Here is a 20,465-nt window from a genome sequence, read left to right on the forward strand (position 1 = left end):
CAATGGTGATATCCATGGTAGTTATGTTTCACATGTATGTATTTATGTCATTGTGCTGTTTATTATGGATGTATTGACTGTATGGACCTCTATTGCAAACCAAATTGCCCCTAGGGGACAATAAAGATTTTCCAAATCCAAGACCCGAAACTCAGGTCTGACGTTTCCCCCGATTGGGTGCTTTTTGCCTCATAGAGGAAAAGGAAGAGTATTTATTTGAAGCATTTACTTGAGCAATAATTGAACAAGCCAATCAGAGAGGACTGACTGGAATGTGCCCCTGTGTGTGAGCTGCACCTAGATAAAGACAATAAGTGTGTTGAGATTTTCTTTTTAACAAATATTGTTCTCTGTCTCGAGACTGAATACAGTGGTGCTCAAGAAAGCTAACTGCATGGTGACTATGTTTATCTAATTAAAAAGAAAAAATCTATTCAGAAATATTGTAATGCTCAAATGAGAAGCTTTCTTACAATTCAGTGACACATTATATGGAGTGTTTTCAATTTTTTTATTGAAACAGTATGAACATGAAACACTGCAATTAAATTAAAAGGGTTCAAACAAATGGGACATAATACATTAAAGTCGTAGAACTGATCAAATGTAGCAAGAAGAAGTTGGGGAAACAAAACATCGTTGCAAACACTTGCAGTGTCTAAAGCCTGTTCATTAAATATTACAACACTCAATCAGTGCCATATTAAACAAATTTGTAAAGCAAGCAGAGCTAGTCTGACACTTAATTAATTGTACACCCACTTAGCACACTTACAGTTGCAATAATAACAAAAGGGGGCATTGCTGCCTAACACTGTGCACTAAAACTAAGTGCAACTGTAAAACGTCATCCTCTGCACTCAATCTCGGGTTAGCTAAATATAAAGCCTGGATGCTGTTCTGGTAATCTAACTATCAGCCGAATTACTATGAATACATTGTAAGGACAATGCTATTTCTATGTCTAATAACCAATGGCTATGGAAGCCTTCATAAGGAACAAGCCAGAAGTCAACAAAGTTGTTCTTTTTGGAATGGGTTGGCAGTTAGAAAATACAGTCAATTCACATTATTAATGCACTTCAAAACTTAAAATCCTCCAACTATCTAGCCGAATACCAGAAACAGTGGCACAAACCCTTCTGCTAAATTTCACAGATATGTATTAGGTTTTTATATGTCAGTGTTAAAGTGGGCAGAATGTCACGTTACTCTTGTTTATGAGGGTGCCTTTTTTCTGTTAGCCCCCTGCTTGCCCTCAGAGTGTCAAAGTGTAATGTCAGAAAAACTTCTGCATATGGTGCTTTATACATTTGGCCAACATATGAGGGTTTCTGTGAGAAAGGGTTTGTATTGGTGCACAGGGGGGATCTAAAGGTCTCATAGCTTTAAGAATAGCCAAAGGCTGCCTGTTTGTACTGTGTGTTTCATAATATAATATAGTTAGCCTTTACAACTGCAACAGATGAGAAAGTCTTTTGCTGTATACTATGTTGTCCCCTTGCATTGTGTATACTCCCTGTGGAATTTTGAAACGGTCTCTCCTGCTTTGGTTCCTTCTCCCACAATCTTTTGTGTTTAATTCAATTAAATTTGGGCAGTTTTTTCCCCTTTACAAGTCCTCTCAAACTTCCATGCAAATCAGAATTGGTAGCTCTTTAAGGGTGCACTCACACTGGGCCCAGTTGCACCGTACTGCGCCGAAGCATGATTGCCCCCCTTCATATGTCAAGTCCACATCTGCACCATGGCGAAGCACACCTATTTCAACTGTGCCAGGGCCAAGGAAGTGTACCTGGATCACTCACAGTAGTCAAACGAACTGGACTTATGGGGGTCAAGAGTGCTTGGGCACAGTACAGATTGCCTAGTGTGAGTACGCCCTTAATGATGTGACTTTAGCCATTGATGATAGATAAAACACTGATATTTCCCTCTTTATTTATCAAAATGCATTTGAAAAAGACTGATTCTTATTGTGACATCCGGCAGTCACCTTGTTTTATTTTCTCTGATGGGCAGTTAGGGAAGACAGAGCTTTTTATATCAGCAGAGGGGGTAAAGGAGTTTATGGGGGAGGTGATGTTTGCTCATTTAACCCTCTTGCCTTACATACAATACATACATAATCACACAAGAGTCTTGCTTCCCCCTTTTTTGGCAACAGCCCAGAGTCCTGGTTAGATTTTGTCTAGTTCTGGTATTGTGCTTGTTTTTTCATGATCGGTCACAGGTCAGTAGTTCAGAATTTCCAGAACCTTGGGCGCTCTTGCTGCTTGGAAGACTTTTTCCTCAAGGGCTGTGAAGAAAAAGAAGAAAAAAAGAGTAAATAAAGAGTTCAATGGTGGTTGAAAAAGTCCGATAATTGTGTTAACAGTAGGAAGAATATCTGACGTGTTTTATTTCAAAGTAATTCATCTGGGCATTTAGTGTAATTTCATCTTTTAAATACTTTTCTCTATTGTTAGGGGACACATAGGTTGTCACAAAATGGGTGGGGATAAAAAATCTTGTTTTCGGACTAATTGAAAGATGTAGGAAAAGTAGGAAAATAAACCAAAAATAAACTATACAAGTATAATATGAGGTGTATTTATCAAATCCAAAAGAAATACACTATTTTTGAAAGCAAGGTTATTTTTTTAAAGAAGAAAAGATTAGTTTTTAGGAATACATTTAACCCTTTTAAAATGAAGCTATACAGTAGTAAATTAAGATATTATAGCGATAATTGTAAATAAACCATTTATAAATACCAAAATTATCACAGAAAGACTTATTACTAGTTCGTCAGACGAAAAACCAAACAGATTTGTTTGTGATGCTGCTTCACCTCTGACAAACACAGAGCCCTATCTTCATGGGAAGCTACTTATATAAAAGCAGTCAGCTTGATGAACATTGGCCACAAACAGACACACTGAGTTGTTAAACACTTTCAAGGTCATAGTGGCCACTTGTCACCATGAATACACAATTTTCCTTCTATAGCTGTGGCACTGAATGTCAGTGAAAGCATCAACACAATTTTGGAAGGTGGTGGTGGTGGTGGGTTGGGGGGGGGGTTACACGACTGTGAATTAGGATCAACATAGGCACATGTGTTACAAAGATTAGCAGAAAGGTTGAAACGTAGAAATTTACAGAAACCAAAATGCTGTCTTTTTTCGCAGGTTTTTTGTTCTTCTGAGACCTGTGACACAAAACAACATTCATCATTAAGAAGGCATGCAGCGCATGACAGTATCCTCACAAGGGAGGAATATTGTCACTTAACCGCACCTCTATTATTTTCATAAGGAAAGGAAACTATTAAAACATGTTTAACAATGGCCTGCAATCATTGTTTTAAAGTTTGTGTTTTGGATAGAGGTCATCTTATCAAACAGAATTCATGTAAGCGACGTGGATGTGTGTGCAGGAATAAATCAGTCCAAACACGTTCTGGGTCTTTCTCATAACTTTTAGTCAGCTTCTACGACGCACGGTACATTCCATTCCTTTCTCCCCTCTCTTCTTCTCCCCTACCCAGCTAACTCCTGCCTGAACAGCACCCCCTAGGTGGCATACCTGATAACAGGATATTAACATTACTGTAAACACTTGTAACTAACATTATAGCAATCATTTAAGAACATACTAAAGTTATGTCTGCATAAAGAAAGAGCATAATAAACATATGTTTCTAACTGATTTGCATATCCTATTTTCACTCTTGCATTAACTCTACCAACTTATCACGCAGATTACCTATACTATCTATCAGCCATTACATCACTGCCTGTGTTATTTAATAACTAAATGTGTCAGTGACGACTCAAAGCTCAGGCTATTTAACTCCATATTTAAGGAAGCCAGAAGTGATGACTCACTGCACAATATAACATGGATTCACATTAACATGGATTCAAGCATTGTGAGTGTTTATATGTGTATTCAGAAGTAGAGAAGAGGTACTTACGAGTATTTGCCCATCCTTCTCACCACAGCTGTCACTACGGCGATGACGATGACCACTGCCAACAGAGCGCCAATCACAATGCCGACTACTTGGCCAGAACTCAGGACCTCTGTGGAACAGAATTTGTGAATGAAAACTATTTTGATGTTTTATGTAGACCAGTAAAAAAAAAGTTTTATGGGTCATTTTAACATTAATATTAGTAACATACATGTTACGTTTAAAAGTATTTTTAAGTGCAGTTGGTGATTGTAGAGTGGATAAGGAAAGGTTTTACCTCCTTGTTTGAAAAATAACATTTCCTACCTGCCATAGGGGCTGGCTGCAAACCAATCCACCTTTTGTACCTTTAAGAATTCATAGCTGTTACAGACTGTGTTTGCCAAAAATAAGGAAATGCTGATTCTTCTCGACTAAAATGTACTATATGTTTAGACAGAGCTGCAACCTCCAGTGTTGAAAAAGAAGGCTAATGTGGAGGGGAAATAAACTGCAGTTCCTTAAGTATCCACCTGGGACTGGCTCCAAAAAAAAAAAAAACAAGGAATCCCTTTTAGAGCTAATATTAACATTCAAACCTTCACATAAAATTCATACTTTTTAAAAAACCTATTCATTTGATTATATTAAGGCTAATAAAGAGAGTGGTTTATTTGACTGACAGGAGGGCACGTTATATCTGAAAATTCAGGCTTTTAATGCCAGAATGTTGACCCACAACCCCTAGTGGATTTCTATTTTTCATTGGCTGGCTCAACGAAAGCCTTGTGGAGAATCACTGCCTTCCCCTTTTCATTAATTGTGTTAACAATTTCCTGACTTATTGATCCCTTATCTGATATTTTGTTTTCTCTTTTTTGGTCATGGAGTCTTAAAGGAGAAACAGGACACCAGATTTAGATTTTTCAATAGATGTTTGGGTTGGAGGTTAGGTGGTCCAATTGAGCCCCTTCTACAATGTTTATATCACTCAACAATCACACCAGACTTTAAACTGACCACCTTTTCAATTCCTTGGTACACATCCCACTAATTTCTCACCCTCAGGGTCTTCCTCAACCACCACTTCTTCATTCGTTTCTACCCCCGCAGCTGCTGTCACCTCAACAGTGACCTCTTCTGCCTCAGTGGGAGCCTCAGGAGCTTCTGTCTGAGCAGCAGGAGCATCAGTGATAGCAGGTTCTAGGGCTTCAGTAGCAGCAGCAATAGGGTTTTCTGTCTCGGCAATTTGCGCCTCTGTAAGGGCAGGAGACGCAGCCTCTGTGACCTCTTTTGCTTCAGGTGCTTCTGTTACTTCTTCAGGGTCCACCACTGGTTCGGTTGCTGGAGGAGCAGTGAAAACAGTGAGCTCTTCTTTTTGAGCCACTGTAGGCTCAGGGATGGCTTCTGGTGCAGCCTCAGTGACTGCAACATAAAGTTCTGTAGGGATCTCTGTGGGACCTGAGGAGAGAGAGGAGATATAGGTTCAAATGCAGGTTTAACTATATAAAAACAGTCTGTTCAATCAGGACAGAATATAAATTGACACAAAAGGTTCCCAGTCTGTGAGGATTTATAAAAACAATGTCAATGTAAATGTATAGATTCCTTCATAACATAATGAAATAAAGTTAACATGACCTTTCCTCTTTCTCACACTCTCAAGCAACACTGGCAAATGGCTACCGTGACAGAATGACCAGCACACAACGTGATTTCATAAAGTGTAACTCCCCTTTCTTCCAGGCTCTACATTAGAGCACTGGCATGCCACATCCTCTGCCTTATTTCCTGTGAGCCAGCTGCTTGCGACAGCAGCCAACACATTTGGAAAGCGTGAAAGTGCTTGTTAACCCTGTGACAGTACACGTGCAGTCATTAAAGGGTGGAGTTGCAGGGGAAACGCCTGATCATGTGAGAAATTTGCAGGAATGTCAGAGGTTTCCATTGTGTACCAGGCAACTGTATAAAGACACACATTTATCCTTTGGTCTTTCATCGTGGTCTTGACTATGCAGTAGGCCGGGTTCAACCTAATAATTTCCCTGCAAAATGCTGAGATTTATCTCCCCACATACAACATCCTCCCAGCCACAACTAAGGGCTTAGAGTGGACAGCACTGCTTCAAAATCAAGGAGGTAGATTTCAGCGTGGCATTGAAATTACGGTCTACAGTTAACATTTCCATAGACAAGATGTTGAACTGAAATTGCTTCTTTTCTCAGGGAAGTCTTCTTATCCCTAAAAACTTTAAATCAGGAGCACATCTTTTCTATTTTTCTAATCTAAGAGTGTGACATAATAATCTGTCTGTGTTCTTAGAATCACAGAAAATACTATACAGAAGTAAAAAGGAACCCTGAATAGCTGGATTTGTCTAACAACAACTTGAGTGGTAAATATAACAAAAAAAAGCAGAGCACTGAAGGGGCTTTTTCAAGGTCACACACTGTTTTTTTTAAACGTCTGTTAGTGATGATAAAATGGTCTGTACTTCACAGAGTATGGCTATGAATGCTATATGTTTAATTGTCCCCTCAACCTTTTATAATGTCTACTGTTACCACAATTATCTTTGATTTCCTCCCAATCATGCTGATGATCAGCTGCATGAGTGAATAAAACAGTGGTCCTGCAGCAGTCAGTCTTCTCCTTTTAATATACTACTTGTCCACCTTCTTCTACATGACCCTGTCACTCCCAAGGAGAGGTTTGTTGCTGCTGAATGTTTTGAGAGGGCTGAATCCATGGAGAGAAGAAGAGCAGAGAAGAAAGAAAGAAAGAAAGAAAGAAAGAAAGAGCAGAAGGGCTGAGCAAGAGATTTAGAGGGAAGTTCTGAGGAAGCAGTACTGAGTCTTACAGCTATTTCATTGTGAACTAAGTGAGTCTATGGTTTTCAGTCTGGGCTCACAGCAAGAAGTCTCAGTGTGTAGTGTTTAGCATGGGTGTATTTTAGTTGTGCTTTTTGAATCCCGAGAAGGGCCTTAGAAGAGGGACTGATCCAGAACAGGACCCCAGAAGCTGGGTTAGGGTTAGGTTTCTACCTATACAGGTAGGTAAGTCAAATCAAAAACACAGACTCTTTCCATATGTTAACATCATAAAACTCAGGTATGCCTTTGTCACCCTTGATGTCTTCATTTGTCTGATGATAATCAAACACATTAAAACCTGGAATCTCAAGAGGCATTGCAATGAAACTCAGCTCCATGCACCCCTATGCAAGTCAAAGCAGAGCAGAGTTAGAAGCAGTTCGTGTTTCTTTTTTACTCTTTCAATCCTAGACCGAGGAACGTTTACGTAACTGTGGCGTCTGCCTTGTTATTCCAAATGCTTGGTGGAGAACCCAGGTCACTTTACTTGCCATTACATAATTTAGAACACACATGCTCTCTTGCATCTGTTTCAAAGTGGAGCACAAAAAAGCCTGAAATCACCCTGCTATTCAACAAGTGTTAACAAGTGCCAATGAGTTCATTCTGCCTGTTATTGTTTGTATGTGCATGTAACAGTAAAAGGATGCCCTCCCCTATTGCATGGGCATCAAAGTATTAATTCACCAAAAGTTATTAATAGTTTTTTAATAATAATTTAATAATAATTTTTGCTTTAATGTTTTTAATTTGACACATAAACGAAGGAAAAAAGATAAAGAAACAATACACAAAAAGAGCACAAAAAGTGGCAATGACAGCATCTGTGAAGATAGGTTTCAGAGAGGGACAGGTGGTTTAAAAGGCAGGCAGGAATACAATGATTTAATGTAGAAGTAGAGGTGAAGTTATAAAGCTAAACACTGGGAGATGGAAGTGGAGGCCTCCCATGCCAGGCATCACTCCTGCTTGGCATAAAAAATTAGGGAGGGTCACAGCAAAAAACACTGTAGGATGGAAGGCCTATACGAGGGGGTAGCAGCTTCCCTCCATTACGATCACAATCAGCTGTCATATAGGCCCCTCAGCTGTGTGTACATCTATGTGTGAAACAAAGAGACGGCCGCTAATCCAGTCCTGTGTAGGAGGGTGAGGGCCCCTACAGATGGTGTAAGGGAGTGTTCGAGTCCACCTTTGCCAGCAAGGAATGTTTTTGCAGCGCCAGAGGAGGCAAATGTGATGTGTGGGTTAAAGGGATAGTGCAGTATATTTAAAGTGGGGTTGTACGAGTCTCCTGTCAACAGTAAATATATTAGCCAACGGAGATGTCGGTCAGCTCAGCCCCTCTATTCAGTGCTGGCACTGAAGAAGGGTATACAAACAGATTGCATTTGCTCCTCTTAATTTAGCTCATTTTAGGAAAATCAGAGGTGAAAAACAATGTTGGGTTTAAGTTTAGGCTACGCTATACTGAAAACAATCAGCAATTTACTTTTACGCTAACAAGCCCCTTTAGAGCTACTTCGGCACACCACATAGGCTACGGGATCTTCCACCTGCAATGCACAGATCAGCTGTTTTGTTCTGCAGGCTTTGAAAGAGACAACAAATACAGCCAAACTAAGTATTGCATCTAAACTAAGTATTACCAGTGACTCACAAATGCCTGCAATCTGCGTGTCTCACCAAGCAGAGCTCCCTGCCGTATTGAATGCTGAGGTTTTTATGGATCTTCTTCAAAGTTTACAAATTAAAATTTTCTACAAAGTACGTTTTTCGGCTCATACTGTTAGACACATGAAGGCACAACCATGGTCCTCATGTTTACGTGATAAAAACATACAAGTGTCAGTTGTTGAGGAGGAAAACTGAGCTAGAAAATCAAACTTTATCTCCATTAGCCTACTATGCTGTGTGAGCTGGAAAATCTTGAATCATTGATAGGTTAGCCTATTAATTATAATAAATAACACATGATCTCAAACTGGGATGTAGTGACATTAAAATTCACAACATAATTATCAGTCTTCACAGCAAAATTTAAAAAGGACATATTATACCCCTTTTTATAACTTTTCAAACAGTCCCCTGTTGTCTAAACATCTGTGCTGTGCTTTGGTCAAAATATAACATGAATCAAGCACCCGAGGAGGTTTGTGACCCTGTATAAACCAGCTCTCTGAGAACGCTCCGTTTTGGTGTGTGTGTCTCTTTAATGCAATGAGCCCACCCACGGTGAGTTTTCACGGTAGACATCACTCCTTCGCTAGCGAGAATAAAAATGGCCGACCTGTACAAAAGTTTTGATCTAGGCTGGGGGTGGAGTCCATGGTGGATATGTCAGAGGAGGGGATTTTTTTTACCTAAATCCAACTTGTGACATCACAAGTTGAGCAAATTTGAAACAGGGAACTTTTCTGTGTGTTGTAAGACTTATGCAGACTACAAACAAAGGACTGGATGGGTTTATTTCACATTTTGTGGGTCGGTAGACACTCAGGTTACCCAAATATATGTTCAAAAACACTGTCAAAGTGGATTTTTCATAATATGTCCCCTTTAAGTTGAGTCATACACTATAGACCTGAACAGCTGATCAGTATGCTGCCGGAGGAATAACACCTTATAGTGTGCTGAAGAAGTGCTAAAACAAAGGGGCTTGCAAGAGGAAATGCAAAACGCTGTGATTTTTTTCAATACAGCATGGAGCAAACGTACCTGTCTGCTACAAAGTATATCCCGTATTCTCACTGGGGCTGAGCTGACCAACATCTCTGGTAGCTAATAAACTTACTATTGAGAAGTATCTCACCCACTTCAAAAATACCGAACTATCCCTGTAAGTAGAAGAAAGGCTGTGTTTTCTCCTCCTGGTCTAAGTAAGATCCAGTGCATGCAGCAGGTTCCATCTGGACTCAATTGCTAGAAGCAGAAAATCATCCTAACCTTAATCAAGTGGGCCTTTAGTCTAAGGTTTAAAAGGTCTGAAGTCAGTATCATTAAAATGTAATGCGCCAGGGTGGAGATGACATGAAATGCAACAGAAATGCCAAAATACTCTCTTTTTTTCTTTCAAATTAACCGTAACATCCTAGATAAAAGCAAAACAGCTGACTTTCAACTGTATCAAGAAAACATCTATGCACTTCTTATTCTGCTGGCCTTCAAATCCAACTCCCACATCTTAAACACACACCCAGTTGTATAAGTGTTCCTTAGTCAGCAGCCTGACTTTGTTTTTGTTTTTTTTAAACTTTCTCCACACCACACCTCAGCCTGCAAACACCTATGTGCTAGAGATATGAAACATTGTGTTAGTACCCACAGTATATACACACTAGAAACATACATAAAAGAACAGTCTACAGAGAAGTTTGGGCCATACTCTTAAGCACTATTTTCACTTCAGTATTAGGTAGCCAAAATAGTCAGACTTTTTTTTTTATAGTAACTTGTGTTTCTTTCTCTGTGGAGAAAAACTATGACGAAGTGTGTTTGTTTTTTGTCTGAAAATGATTCAAAATTGACATGAGAAGTGCTTTTTCCGAACAGTCTCTTTGTCAACATGTGTCTCATATTTGTAGTATGAGCGCAGTATTTGACTCATTTCTAGAGGTGGGCATGGACAAAGGCCATTGACCTCTCCCTGCAGATGCCAGATGTGACCGGGATGTTATAAGAGCAGAGAGGCAGACAAAGCTCATTAAGATGGAGACCGGACGGAGAAGGGAGGAGGTGGAGGGTTTTACAGGATACATGAGGTTTGCTTGTTAAGTAAGCAGGCACGAGGATTCAAAAGACCCCATTTGTGGAAGGAGTTTCCATTTTCATAGGAAATCTGAAAAGGATTAATCAAGATTTATTCTAAAAGTTTAATAACTTTCTGTTTCAGAGTAAACCTCCATGAAAATGAGTCAGCCAATTCTAACCAGTAAAGGTTGTTATATATAAATAGACCCGGTCCCTCTCTGCTCCCCCATGTGCAGCAACCCTGTCTCCCAGGGTCCAGACCTATCAAGCTTGAAGGTGGCAGAGTTGGGGAAAGGTGGAGGACTGTTCAGAGACGAAGGGAAGAAGTGGGGAGCAGAGGGGGATTTCAAGTGGTAAAGCTTGATACCCCACCAAAGATGGGTAAATGCCAAAGGGCGGCTGCACGTGCTTACAACATGTGGGTGAAAGAGGGTGGGGCGCCTCCTAAAGCTCATCACGTACTGGGTGTTCTCTGTCTTGTCGTGTCCTGCTCCTCTCTCATCCATATGACCACTCTTAAATATAGAGACTCTCTATTTATACACACACGAGAACCAGCTCTGGTTCCCCCCCCCCCCCCCCCCCCCCGGCCTTCTGCTTCTACTAGGCAAACACACTGGTCAAGGCACAGAAGGGAAGCAGGAAGAAAAGAAGAAATGGAAAACATATATACAGTGACAAAAAGAGGCAAGAGAGAGCAAATGCAAAAAGGAAATCAGAAATCAAAGCAAAAGGAAGAAAGAAGTTTCAGTTGAGAAAGAACTGAGAGAACAGGAGTAAAGGGAGAGAAGACAGGGGATAAGCTTTCAGATAAATGTGTACGGTGTATTTTACAGTTTTCAGACCTTCCATCCCATCCCTCCCCTCCCTGTGAATGAGTACTGTTTTGGGAGCCTTCCAAAGGATATTCCTTTCTTCTCTTTACCAGTGCCAAGAAATTACAGACGTGAGGCACCAGAGCTCTTGCTATGACATCATATTTCTCCCTTGCATAAAAAAAAAAAAAAAAAATGTTTTCTGCTGTCCAGTGCTCAGTAGTGGTGAAAAAAACAGAGACAGATATCAGGAGAGACAAAGACAAAAAATAACTTTTGAATAGACCTCTGTAAAATAACCCAAAAAAATTCTCAGACAAGATACAGTCTGAAATTTTTAAAAGGGTTTTCAATTACAATTTAACAAGACAATAAAAACAATGTTTTCTTTTCAAATTATATAGCAGAGAAACTCAATAATTTATTTTGTTTTATACAAAAATTAAAATTATTTTACTTTCTAAAAAAGTTGCATCCATAAAGATATTGTTCAATCAGTAGGGCTTAAGCAGACAAAGAGTAGTGTGGGCACATGGAGGCAGAGGAAGAGAGGGGACACAGTGTGCTAACAGCAGGATGGTGATGGCAGAAAGTTCACTTACTTGCATGTGTGAAGGCACAGAAAGGGCCAACCAGGGCCAATAGGAGCAGCAGCTGAACATTCATGGTTGTGAAATCTTCTCTTCTTCAGTCACAACCTTTAGGGGAGTCCCACAGGGCAAACAGCAAGACACCGGAGCCCTCGCACACGCCAGACACACACCAAGCAGCCTTTCCGGGGGGAAGGGTTAAGTTTCCAAAAACTAAAAGTCAACTATTTAAAATAAAGTCTTCAGGAGAAGTTTTTGTAAAAGTAACGGGCCTGTGATCCTTTAAAACCAATGGATGTGAAGAAGAAGAGCAAGGCCAAGGCGGGCTGGTTGCTCTCACAGCTGGAGGAAAAGAGTGTTGGAGGGATGTAAAGAGAAGGGGAGATCTGGCCAATTTGAGGAAGTAGAGGGAGGGAGAGAAAGAGAGAAAGAGAGAGAGAGATCGAGAAAAGGGGACTGGCATGCAGAAAGAGAGAGAAAAGTGAGTGTGTGCGTGAGTATGTTAGCTTACAGTGGAGGAGGGGTGCTGGTACTGGTGGTGGACTGGGCGGGCTGAGGAGTGAAGGGGCAGGTTGGGTTGGGAGGAGGTTGTCTGGATTGGGGTAGTTAGGTGATTTCAGCCCTCGTGGTGCAGCCTCCTATAGGACGCCCTCTCCTCTCCCCCGCACAACCAGCCCTCCTGTTTGCAAACCCAGCAATATCAGCAGCACACACACGCAAACACAGACTAGGAAACACTGGTAAGTGGACTGTTGAGGTGCCAGAATATATCAACGCATGACAGGCACAGCAATATATAACTGGCAAGTTTATGCAATTAAAAAAACTTAAGCAACAAGCATTTTATGAATGGATTGAGCCTTATGTAAACAAATCGTTGAGCTGTTTGAGTACTCCTCAATCACATAGTTAGGAGCCAAGACAGTTTCTGAAATAGACCACAGCTTTACTACATGTTACCCATCAAACGATTGATGCAATCAGTGAATAAAATAAGCATCTGTATTAATATCTCAAATCATCAATCTTGTTCTTGCAAAGAAAGTGACAGCTTACATCTGTGGCTGACAGACAGTAGCAAGAGAAAGCAGCTATTTAAGCACTTTTTGTAATAAAAAAGGACCACTAAATACAGTTAGAACATTGTGTTACTTTCACATAGTGAGCATGGGTGGTCTTCCGAGTTTATATGCAATTGAAGGCAAAACTGTCACTTGGCACAAGACTGACACCTGTTGGACAACAAGCTAGTGGACAAGACGGCACAGAGCAAAGAAGGAAAGTTATCTCGGTTACCAAAATATCCCTGTTCCTGTAGGGTTTTTTAACTAAAAAACGTGATCTTACGGGGGCACTATTTTAGTTTTATCGTTAGTAAAACAGTAACTTGTCCAGCATTAGATTTATAACACTTTTAACTCAAACATACCAAATTTGAGATAAAATGAAGAGAGCAAACGCAAGGTAATAGCAATAAAAATTGTCAATAATATTTTAATAAACACTGAAACGGATTTTAACTGCTAAACCCCCATACACAGATTTTCCCTGACACAAAAACACCATTGGCATCGTTTTTTACTGACTTTTTTACATTATAGTGAAGATATATACAAACCTTGACTCCTGAAGGACAAATAACAAAATACTTTCTCTCCTTTTGCTGTTTTTTTTTGCTCTTTTCATCAGTCTTGTTTTTCAAGGGCAATCATAGGAGTATCATACGGCTATCTACAAGGACGACAACGCACAAACATACAAGATATATATGCTGGTCACTGTAATACAGCATTTCATGGCAATAATAAAGAGTATTTTCTTTTTTTTGTCAATGAGAACTTTTTTTCACCATTCCATCAACCAATGAAATCTTTAACACCAAAGAGCACTTTTGGGTCCCATAATTCACTTTGTACCCACTGAATACAAATAAATGACTTCTGTCTCTTGTGTATTTTTTTAGCTGTAGGGAGCTGTATGGCAAAAGAAAATCTGAGAGGATTGCACACAAGGACAATAATAAACATCACAGTAGAATTGGGCATTTGAAACTTCCAATGAGTCTTTCTCCTCTGCTAAACTATTATTTGTTAAGTCCTCTTAAACAAAGAAATTAAATGTTCACTATTTTCTTTCTTTCTCTTTATCTCATTTACAAGATTTGTTGTGCAAAAACTGCTTGTCCTTTACTACATCAGGATTATTTTAATTGCTGCTGACCTTCAATGTCTAGTCATAATTTAAATGTCAAAAATGTTTAAAACCTTAAAAAAACTATTTATATCTTAGAAAACTCTGCATTATTGTTGACTACTTCCAAGTCTAGCCAGCGTTTTATTTCATGGTACTTGTGATTGATATTTGAGCAGCTGATAAAGCTTATTCATCAGTATTTTATATCAGATAGCTTATAAACTGAGAAGTAAAAATTGTAAACCTTTTGAACACCAATTTAGCAGACATTGTCCTCATGAAGTGAGCATTGACAGTAGATGCAGTGACATCAAATACTGAGATGTAAATGGCTTTATGTTGGTCTGACTTTTTATATAAATGTAACACCCTGAGACCATGGCACTATTCACTATAGTGATGTGTCGTTCCTGAACAATTCGTTCAAAACGAACGAATCATCTGGGTGAACGAACTGAACTGAATCACTTACAGAAAAGAGTTGTTAATTTCTCAACTTCAGTTGCGCTCTCCTTTCTCCCGTCTCGTGTCTCTCTCTCCAGACCGTAAGAGTCGCTCAAAGCCCGCCCTCCCTCTCCCTTTCATGTCAGTGATACGTGGTGACTGAACCAACAGGACGGAGTCGGTCGGGAGCTCTGTGTCGCTAAAGCCCGCCCCTACTTCTCCCTCTCATGTCTCAAACACGTTCACGTTCAGTCAGTGATTCGTTCACTGAACGTACTGAACGGGAGCTCCGACACGAATCACTCACTAACTGACTGAGAGGAAGAGAGAGACTCATAAAACAGTCTAAGCCAATTATTATTGTTTTTTAAATATTATTTTTTAAATCATTTTTTTTGCCCTGCTTATATAATTTAAAATATAACTGTTCTGGCATAGGATATATTCATTTCCATGCATATTTTCTGCTGACATGTAGCCTGTATTAAGTTCAATTAATTGTCATTCACGATAACGTTTGCAAACTGAAAGCTGCTTTAACAGGCCCATACATTTTCGCGACACCCAGCCTAATTGTTATTAAAATATTTAGTGCCGTGCTTCCTCGACTTCGAGAGAATTGAGACCCAGGGCTCTTGTTCATTGTACTAGTACGTCGTTCTCATGCTCAGTGAGTGATTCGTTCACTGAACGTACTGAACGGGAGCTCCGCCTCCGAGTCTCTCTCTTCCTCTCAGTCAGACAGTCAGTGAGTGATTCGTGTACAGAATGTCCTGAACAGAACGATCGGGGAAAATAAATGTGATTGTTTTAGCAGCTTTCAGTTTGCAAACTGTAGCTTTATCCAACTAAAATCTCAGCTCATTGGCTTATTATTCACCACCGGCTGTTCTCAGTACGATCACGAGCAGAACTAAACGTTCGGCCGTGTTTCAGCTTATTAAATTCTGATTCGCAGGCAGAGCTGCAGAGAAGTACTGAACGATTCGGTGAACGAATCTTTTGAACGAATCACTTTACTGAACTGATTCTACTGATTCAGTACACTGAAAAGAACTGCTTTTCCCATCATTAATTCACTATGTTTACAAAAATAAAAATGATTAAATAAATATAAAAAGTAATCTATAAAGTATCCAATGTGATCAAGCGATGAGAAAGATCAAACAGATTGTGGTGCATAGAACTATATCAGGCAAAGGAAGCTACTGTATATGGTGCCTATTTTAACCAAAAGGTGGTGCCATTACTATTCAAGTTGAACAGATAAACCGTGTTTTTTCTCTGTCAAAAATCCTCTTTTCTACTGTAGTCGTGAAGGCCCAAAGCAAACAAAGAAAGAAAGAAGAAAAGGTCAGGCCTGATGTTGAAGGATTTTTTGTATGGATTTTGGAGATACGGGGCTGCAGATATCATACACTTTGAGTTTTAAAGTAAACAAAAATAATAACCAAAAATAAAATGATTCAGAGACAATTTGACAACACTTGTAAGCCACTTTGCACTGGTGCAAAACAAGAAAATTCAGAAAGCTTCAGTCTTTCTTGCTTTAGACAGTGTGTTTACAGCTTGGCTTGGTCACTTTGTAGTGATTGTCTTTATACTCAATGTCCACAAAAAAAGGCCAAAAAGATCACAAAAGTTTATTTTCTGTTCGATTGTCTTCCGTAACTTTCTCAGAGGTGAAAGGAGCAGGTCGGCCAGTATCATACCTCACCTGACATCACGTCTTTTTGCAGTCTCTGTCTCTTGCAGTAAGTCAGTTTAGACGATGGAGTCCCAGTCAAAGTCATCCTGGATGTCATCTGCAGTGAGCATGCGTCTTACCTGGAAGTGTCCCAGAGGCAGCCTGGGTTGTAGCTGCTGCTGGCTCAGCTGGCTGAGATGTCCTAAACATGGAGAGAGTAGCAGATAATACACAAGATGCTGTAACACACACACACTGACATGTTTGTGCATATTCTCTATGACACCAACTACGTTAAGTATTATTACATATATGTGTATTTATCATACAGTCTATTATCAGTTAAAAAAGGGGTTAAAAACTAACTAACTTATATTTTTTTATTTAGCTCCTGAACCTGCTAAGGGTATCAACCATGATTGGAACCCCCCCCCCCCCCCCCCCCCCTATTTTTTAACAGTGTTTAACAGTTCACCATGTCTCCAATTAAGACATTTCAACTTGGCATCTAAGTTATTTTGATGGCACATGCTGTAATTTTACTTTCAAGGAATTATAGCGGTCTATCAAAGTAACCCAGACTTCTTTCTATCCTCCTCAGACAAATATAAATAATGAGAATTCGAGCAAATTCAGCATAATTAAGGTATAAGTGCAGAAAAAAAACATATAACAGTGAAAATCTTGTACCTATGTAGTGGACATTTCATAGTATTCTGCATCAGACCAAAACCCTGCTGCAACTTCAGCACCAAATAAAAGCAATCACAGAAAATAATTTCCATGAAAAGTGAGTTAACTTAAGCAGTTGAGCCTTTCTGGCAATATTCTGACAATTTCAGAAATTCAACAGGTGGTAACAAAAAAACACTTTAAATGATCCCCACCAGCTTTAATGTTTTTTATAAAAACGAACCACCATAACTACTATAAACACTGTTAGGTAACACTTCATAATAATATTACAAATGTTATACTTAATTGATGCTGAACTAATGTATAACTCATGATGAATTTTTGCATGACTAACTGCATTAACTAATGTTGTAGTCACTATGAATTAATTCAATAAGTTTGTCTGTAATACATCTTTAGTTAAGGGACCATAATTCATGTAAGTTGGTATGGGCAATACTAGGTGGAAATACAACTTTATTTTGGGACCATGCATTTGCTAAGTCTCTCTGATTGAATTGTATTGAAAGTATTCAATACTCATGCACATTAAGCTGCATATCATGGATGAAAGTTGATATAAACATCGTACAAAAAGTAAGGAAATTTGTGTTTGGTAGATTATTTCTTTGTTGTAACAATGCTTCTTGGCACTAAATTGCATGCCGTTGGAAAGCCTGTTCATTTCCCTTTTAAATGGTGCCACATTTGTAAGTAACATGCATTTTTGGGATAAGCAGCAGAGCTGAGTATGTGGGTTGCGCCCATGAAAAATTTGCCAAATCTTCTCTGTCAATGCCAAATAGCTTATTCTGCTGTTGCTATTGACTCTTGTTTCGAGCTTCTGATACCCCAGGTACTGACAATCAGGTGTCTGATTGGCAGCCCTTGTGAGCATGGGCCCTGCTACAGTGGTCAGTTGGTGTCTGCTCCAAGCATACCACGTTCCGGTGTCCCGCACAACCAAGCTGCAGCATTTTGGAGCATTTGGAGTGAGCCCTAGGACCATCTCCAAACTGAAGGCCAAGTTCCATATGTCAGGGATGTCATAGACAGGCCGCAAAGTAGGCGTCTAAAGAAGACAACACCACAAGAAGACCGTTTCCTTACCCTGTCAGCACTTAGTAACCGTAGGCTATCTCCTACAGATTTGTAGTCAAGGTTTACAGGACAATATGCAAATCAAACCGAACTCTATCCTCCAAGATGACAACACTCACCCCCACAGAGCAAGGTTTATCGGAGACTACCTCCACAATTTGGGAGTGGAGAGGATCGAATGGCCTGCCTGCAGTCCTGACCTCAACCCCATTGAACACTTGCGGGATTGGCTTGGGTGTGCTGTTCAACAAGTGACCAACACGACCACATTGGCTGACTTGCAACAAATGCTGGTTGAAGAATGGTATGTCATCCCACAGCAGTGTGTGACCAGGCCGGTTGACCAGCATGATGAGGGGGTGCCAGGCTGTTGTGGCTGTGGTTCATCCACACACTACTGAGGCTCCTGTTTGTTAAATGAATAAATTGTTAAATTGCCAATATGTCTTGTTTCTTCAGACTTCATTCATCCAATCCACTAAACAACACCAAACAAGAATCAACAGCAGAATAAGCTGTTTGGCATTGGCAACCCACATACTCAGCTTTGCTGCTCATCCCACAAATGCATGTTCCTTAACAATGTGGCACCATTTAAAAGGAAAATAAACAGGCTTTCCATAAGATTTATTGCCAAGAAGCATTGTTACAACAAAGAAATAATCTACCAAACACAAATTTCCTTACTAAACCATAGACTGTTATTATTAATGGTTGAAGCCTGAGTGACGTCAGCCATCTGTTACAGCAGGGGCCCAGAGGCTCATCGGCAGCAGCCAACATGCTGGAAATGCTGTCTCAGCCTAACTTTCAGTCAACCTTACGACAGGCTGACAGAAGGAGCTTATTCTACATTTCAGTATCTGGCTCTGGTAACATGACCTGAATACCCCTGCCTTATGCTCACAGTATACTGCCCTCCAAGGCTGAAAAAAGGCTTTATATATATATATTATATAAGACAGAGCACCAAATTTCACACTGACTCTGGTGTAACAGTCTCCAGCACTGCCTGAGCCACAGAAGGCCCCGAGACATCCAGCCGGTAAAATCTAACAAAAGTGTGCTGTGTCGCCCAACTTGCCGCATCACAGATATCCTGCACTGAAACTCCTCTGAACAGAGCCCATGAGGTGGCCATGCTCCGAGTGGAATGAGCTCTCAGGCCCTGAGGGGACTGCAAACCCTTAGAGCTGTAGGCCAGAGAGATGGCTTCCACAATCCAGTGGGATAGCCTCTGACGAGACAATGGCTTGCCCCTATGGGGAGCAGTCCAAGACACAAAAAGTTGATCATCTTTCCTGAATGTTGCCGTTCTATTCACGAGCACATGCAGAGTGGGCACAGAGTGTTGAGCCTCTTTTCCTCCTCTGATGAGAAAGGAGGGGGTTGAAAAGCCCTTAACTCTACTGTAGGGCACCTGTACGCCGCATCCACCACTTTCGTTACAAAAGCCGGATTAGGCTGCAGGCAGACCTTAGTGAGCCCAGGAGCAAACTGTAAGCAGGAGGGTCGAATAGACAAAGCCTGTAAATCACTTACACGCTTTGCTGTCGTTAAAGCCAGCAGTAAAGCAGCCTTTAGCGAGACAAACTTCATCCCCACTGCCTCCATAGGCTCAAAAGGATGTTGAGAAAGGGCCTCCAACACAACCAAAAATCCCACAAGGGAACCAGGGGCCTAGAAACTGGGAGTTTCCGACGAGCCCCTTTCATGAAACGGCTAACTAGAGCATGTTGGCCCGCAGGCTTATCCCCAAACCCAACATGACAGGCGGAAATGGCTGCTAAGTAAACCTTTATGGTCAAAAAAGCCTTCCCTTTTTCCATCAAATCCTGTAGAAAACACAGCAGGTCAACAACAGAACACTGAAAAGGAATAGTGTTCTTCATGTTGCACCATTCCTCAAAAACCCGCCATTTACCGCTGTAGAGAGTACGAGTAGAGGAGGCTCTTGCACTCTGAATGGTGTCAATAACCTGCTCAGGCAGGCCTGCTGCGTTCAGCCTCTCACGGGCCAGGCCCACAGTGCTATGCGGTCTGGATGCGGGTGGTAGATTTCCCCTCGCGCCTGGGAAAGGAGGTCCCTGCGTAGGGGGTATTCTTAAGCTCTGCCCTGATAAGCAAACCTCAGAAACTTTCTGTGTGTGGGATGAATGGCGATGTGAAAATATGCATCCGACAGATCGATTGTCATAAACCAGTCGCCGGGGCGGATGGAGTGGCAGAGCACTTTGTGTGTTAACATCCTGAATGTGTATTTCCGTAGGTGTCTGTTTAACACACGGAGATCTAAAATAGGACGGAGAGATGAGCTCCCCTTTTTTGGAATAAGGAAGTATCGGGAGTAAAACCCGAGACTCACTCACCTTCCTGTTTCCTGATAGTACTGGTCT

At 40.6% G+C, this 20,465-nt stretch overlaps 2 protein-coding genes across 5 annotated transcripts in view; both read right to left on the reverse strand.

Annotated features, from left to right (window-relative positions):
• Positions 1 to 500: 500 nt before the first annotated feature.
• si:ch211-156j16.1 (uncharacterized protein LOC564557 homolog) lies at positions 501 to 12,417 on the reverse strand. 3 transcript variants are annotated; one of them, XM_061056596.1, is made up of 5 exons: positions 11,982 to 12,417; positions 5,003 to 5,401; positions 3,962 to 4,070; positions 3,151 to 3,193; positions 501 to 2,299 (listed from the first exon to the last, which is right to left on the reverse strand). In XM_061056596.1, exons 1-5 carry the CDS (start codon positions 12,043 to 12,045, stop codon positions 2,243 to 2,245), a joined length of 672 nt encoding a protein of 223 aa, XP_060912579.1. In that variant the 5' UTR covers positions 12,046 to 12,417; the 3' UTR covers positions 501 to 2,242. The 3 variants fall into 3 exon arrangements, with proteins under 3 accessions (XP_060912579.1, XP_060912577.1, XP_060912580.1); XM_061056594.1 differs by having other exon boundaries at positions 3,145 to 3,193; positions 11,982 to 12,416; XM_061056597.1 differs by lacking the exon at positions 3,151 to 3,193 and having other exon boundaries at positions 11,982 to 12,406.
• A 1,017-nt stretch (positions 12,418 to 13,434) lies between these two features.
• LOC132989176 (forkhead box protein J3-like) overlaps positions 13,435 to 20,465 on the reverse strand; it is a 125,185-nt gene continuing 118,154 nt past the window's right edge. For both annotated transcript variants that reach the window (XM_061056593.1, XM_061056592.1), the window contains one exon: positions 13,435 to 16,495. In XM_061056593.1, coding sequence (XP_060912576.1) covers positions 16,371 to 16,495 — 125 coding nt within the window. In that variant the 3' untranslated portion in view covers positions 13,435 to 16,370. The remainder of the gene's footprint in view (positions 16,496 to 20,465) is intronic.

This window comes from Labrus mixtus, chromosome 15 (genome assembly GCF_963584025.1).
Source record: "Labrus mixtus chromosome 15, fLabMix1.1, whole genome shotgun sequence".
Classification (NCBI taxonomy): Eukaryota; Metazoa; Chordata; class Actinopteri; order Labriformes; family Labridae; genus Labrus; species Labrus mixtus.

Coding starts and splice junctions, on each gene's coding strand:
- si:ch211-156j16.1 (XM_061056594.1), bottom strand. CDS start 12,045: ATGAATGTTCAGCTGCTGCTCCTATTGGCCCTGGTTGGCCCTTTCTGT. Junction 5,402..11,981: donor CTGTGCCTTCACACATGCAA/GTAAGTGAACTT, acceptor CTCTCTCCTCAG/GTCCCACAGAGATCCCTACA. Junction 3,194..3,961: donor AGAAGGATGGGCAAATACTC/GTAAGTACCTCT, acceptor TTTGTGTCACAG/GTCTCAGAAGAACAAAAAAC.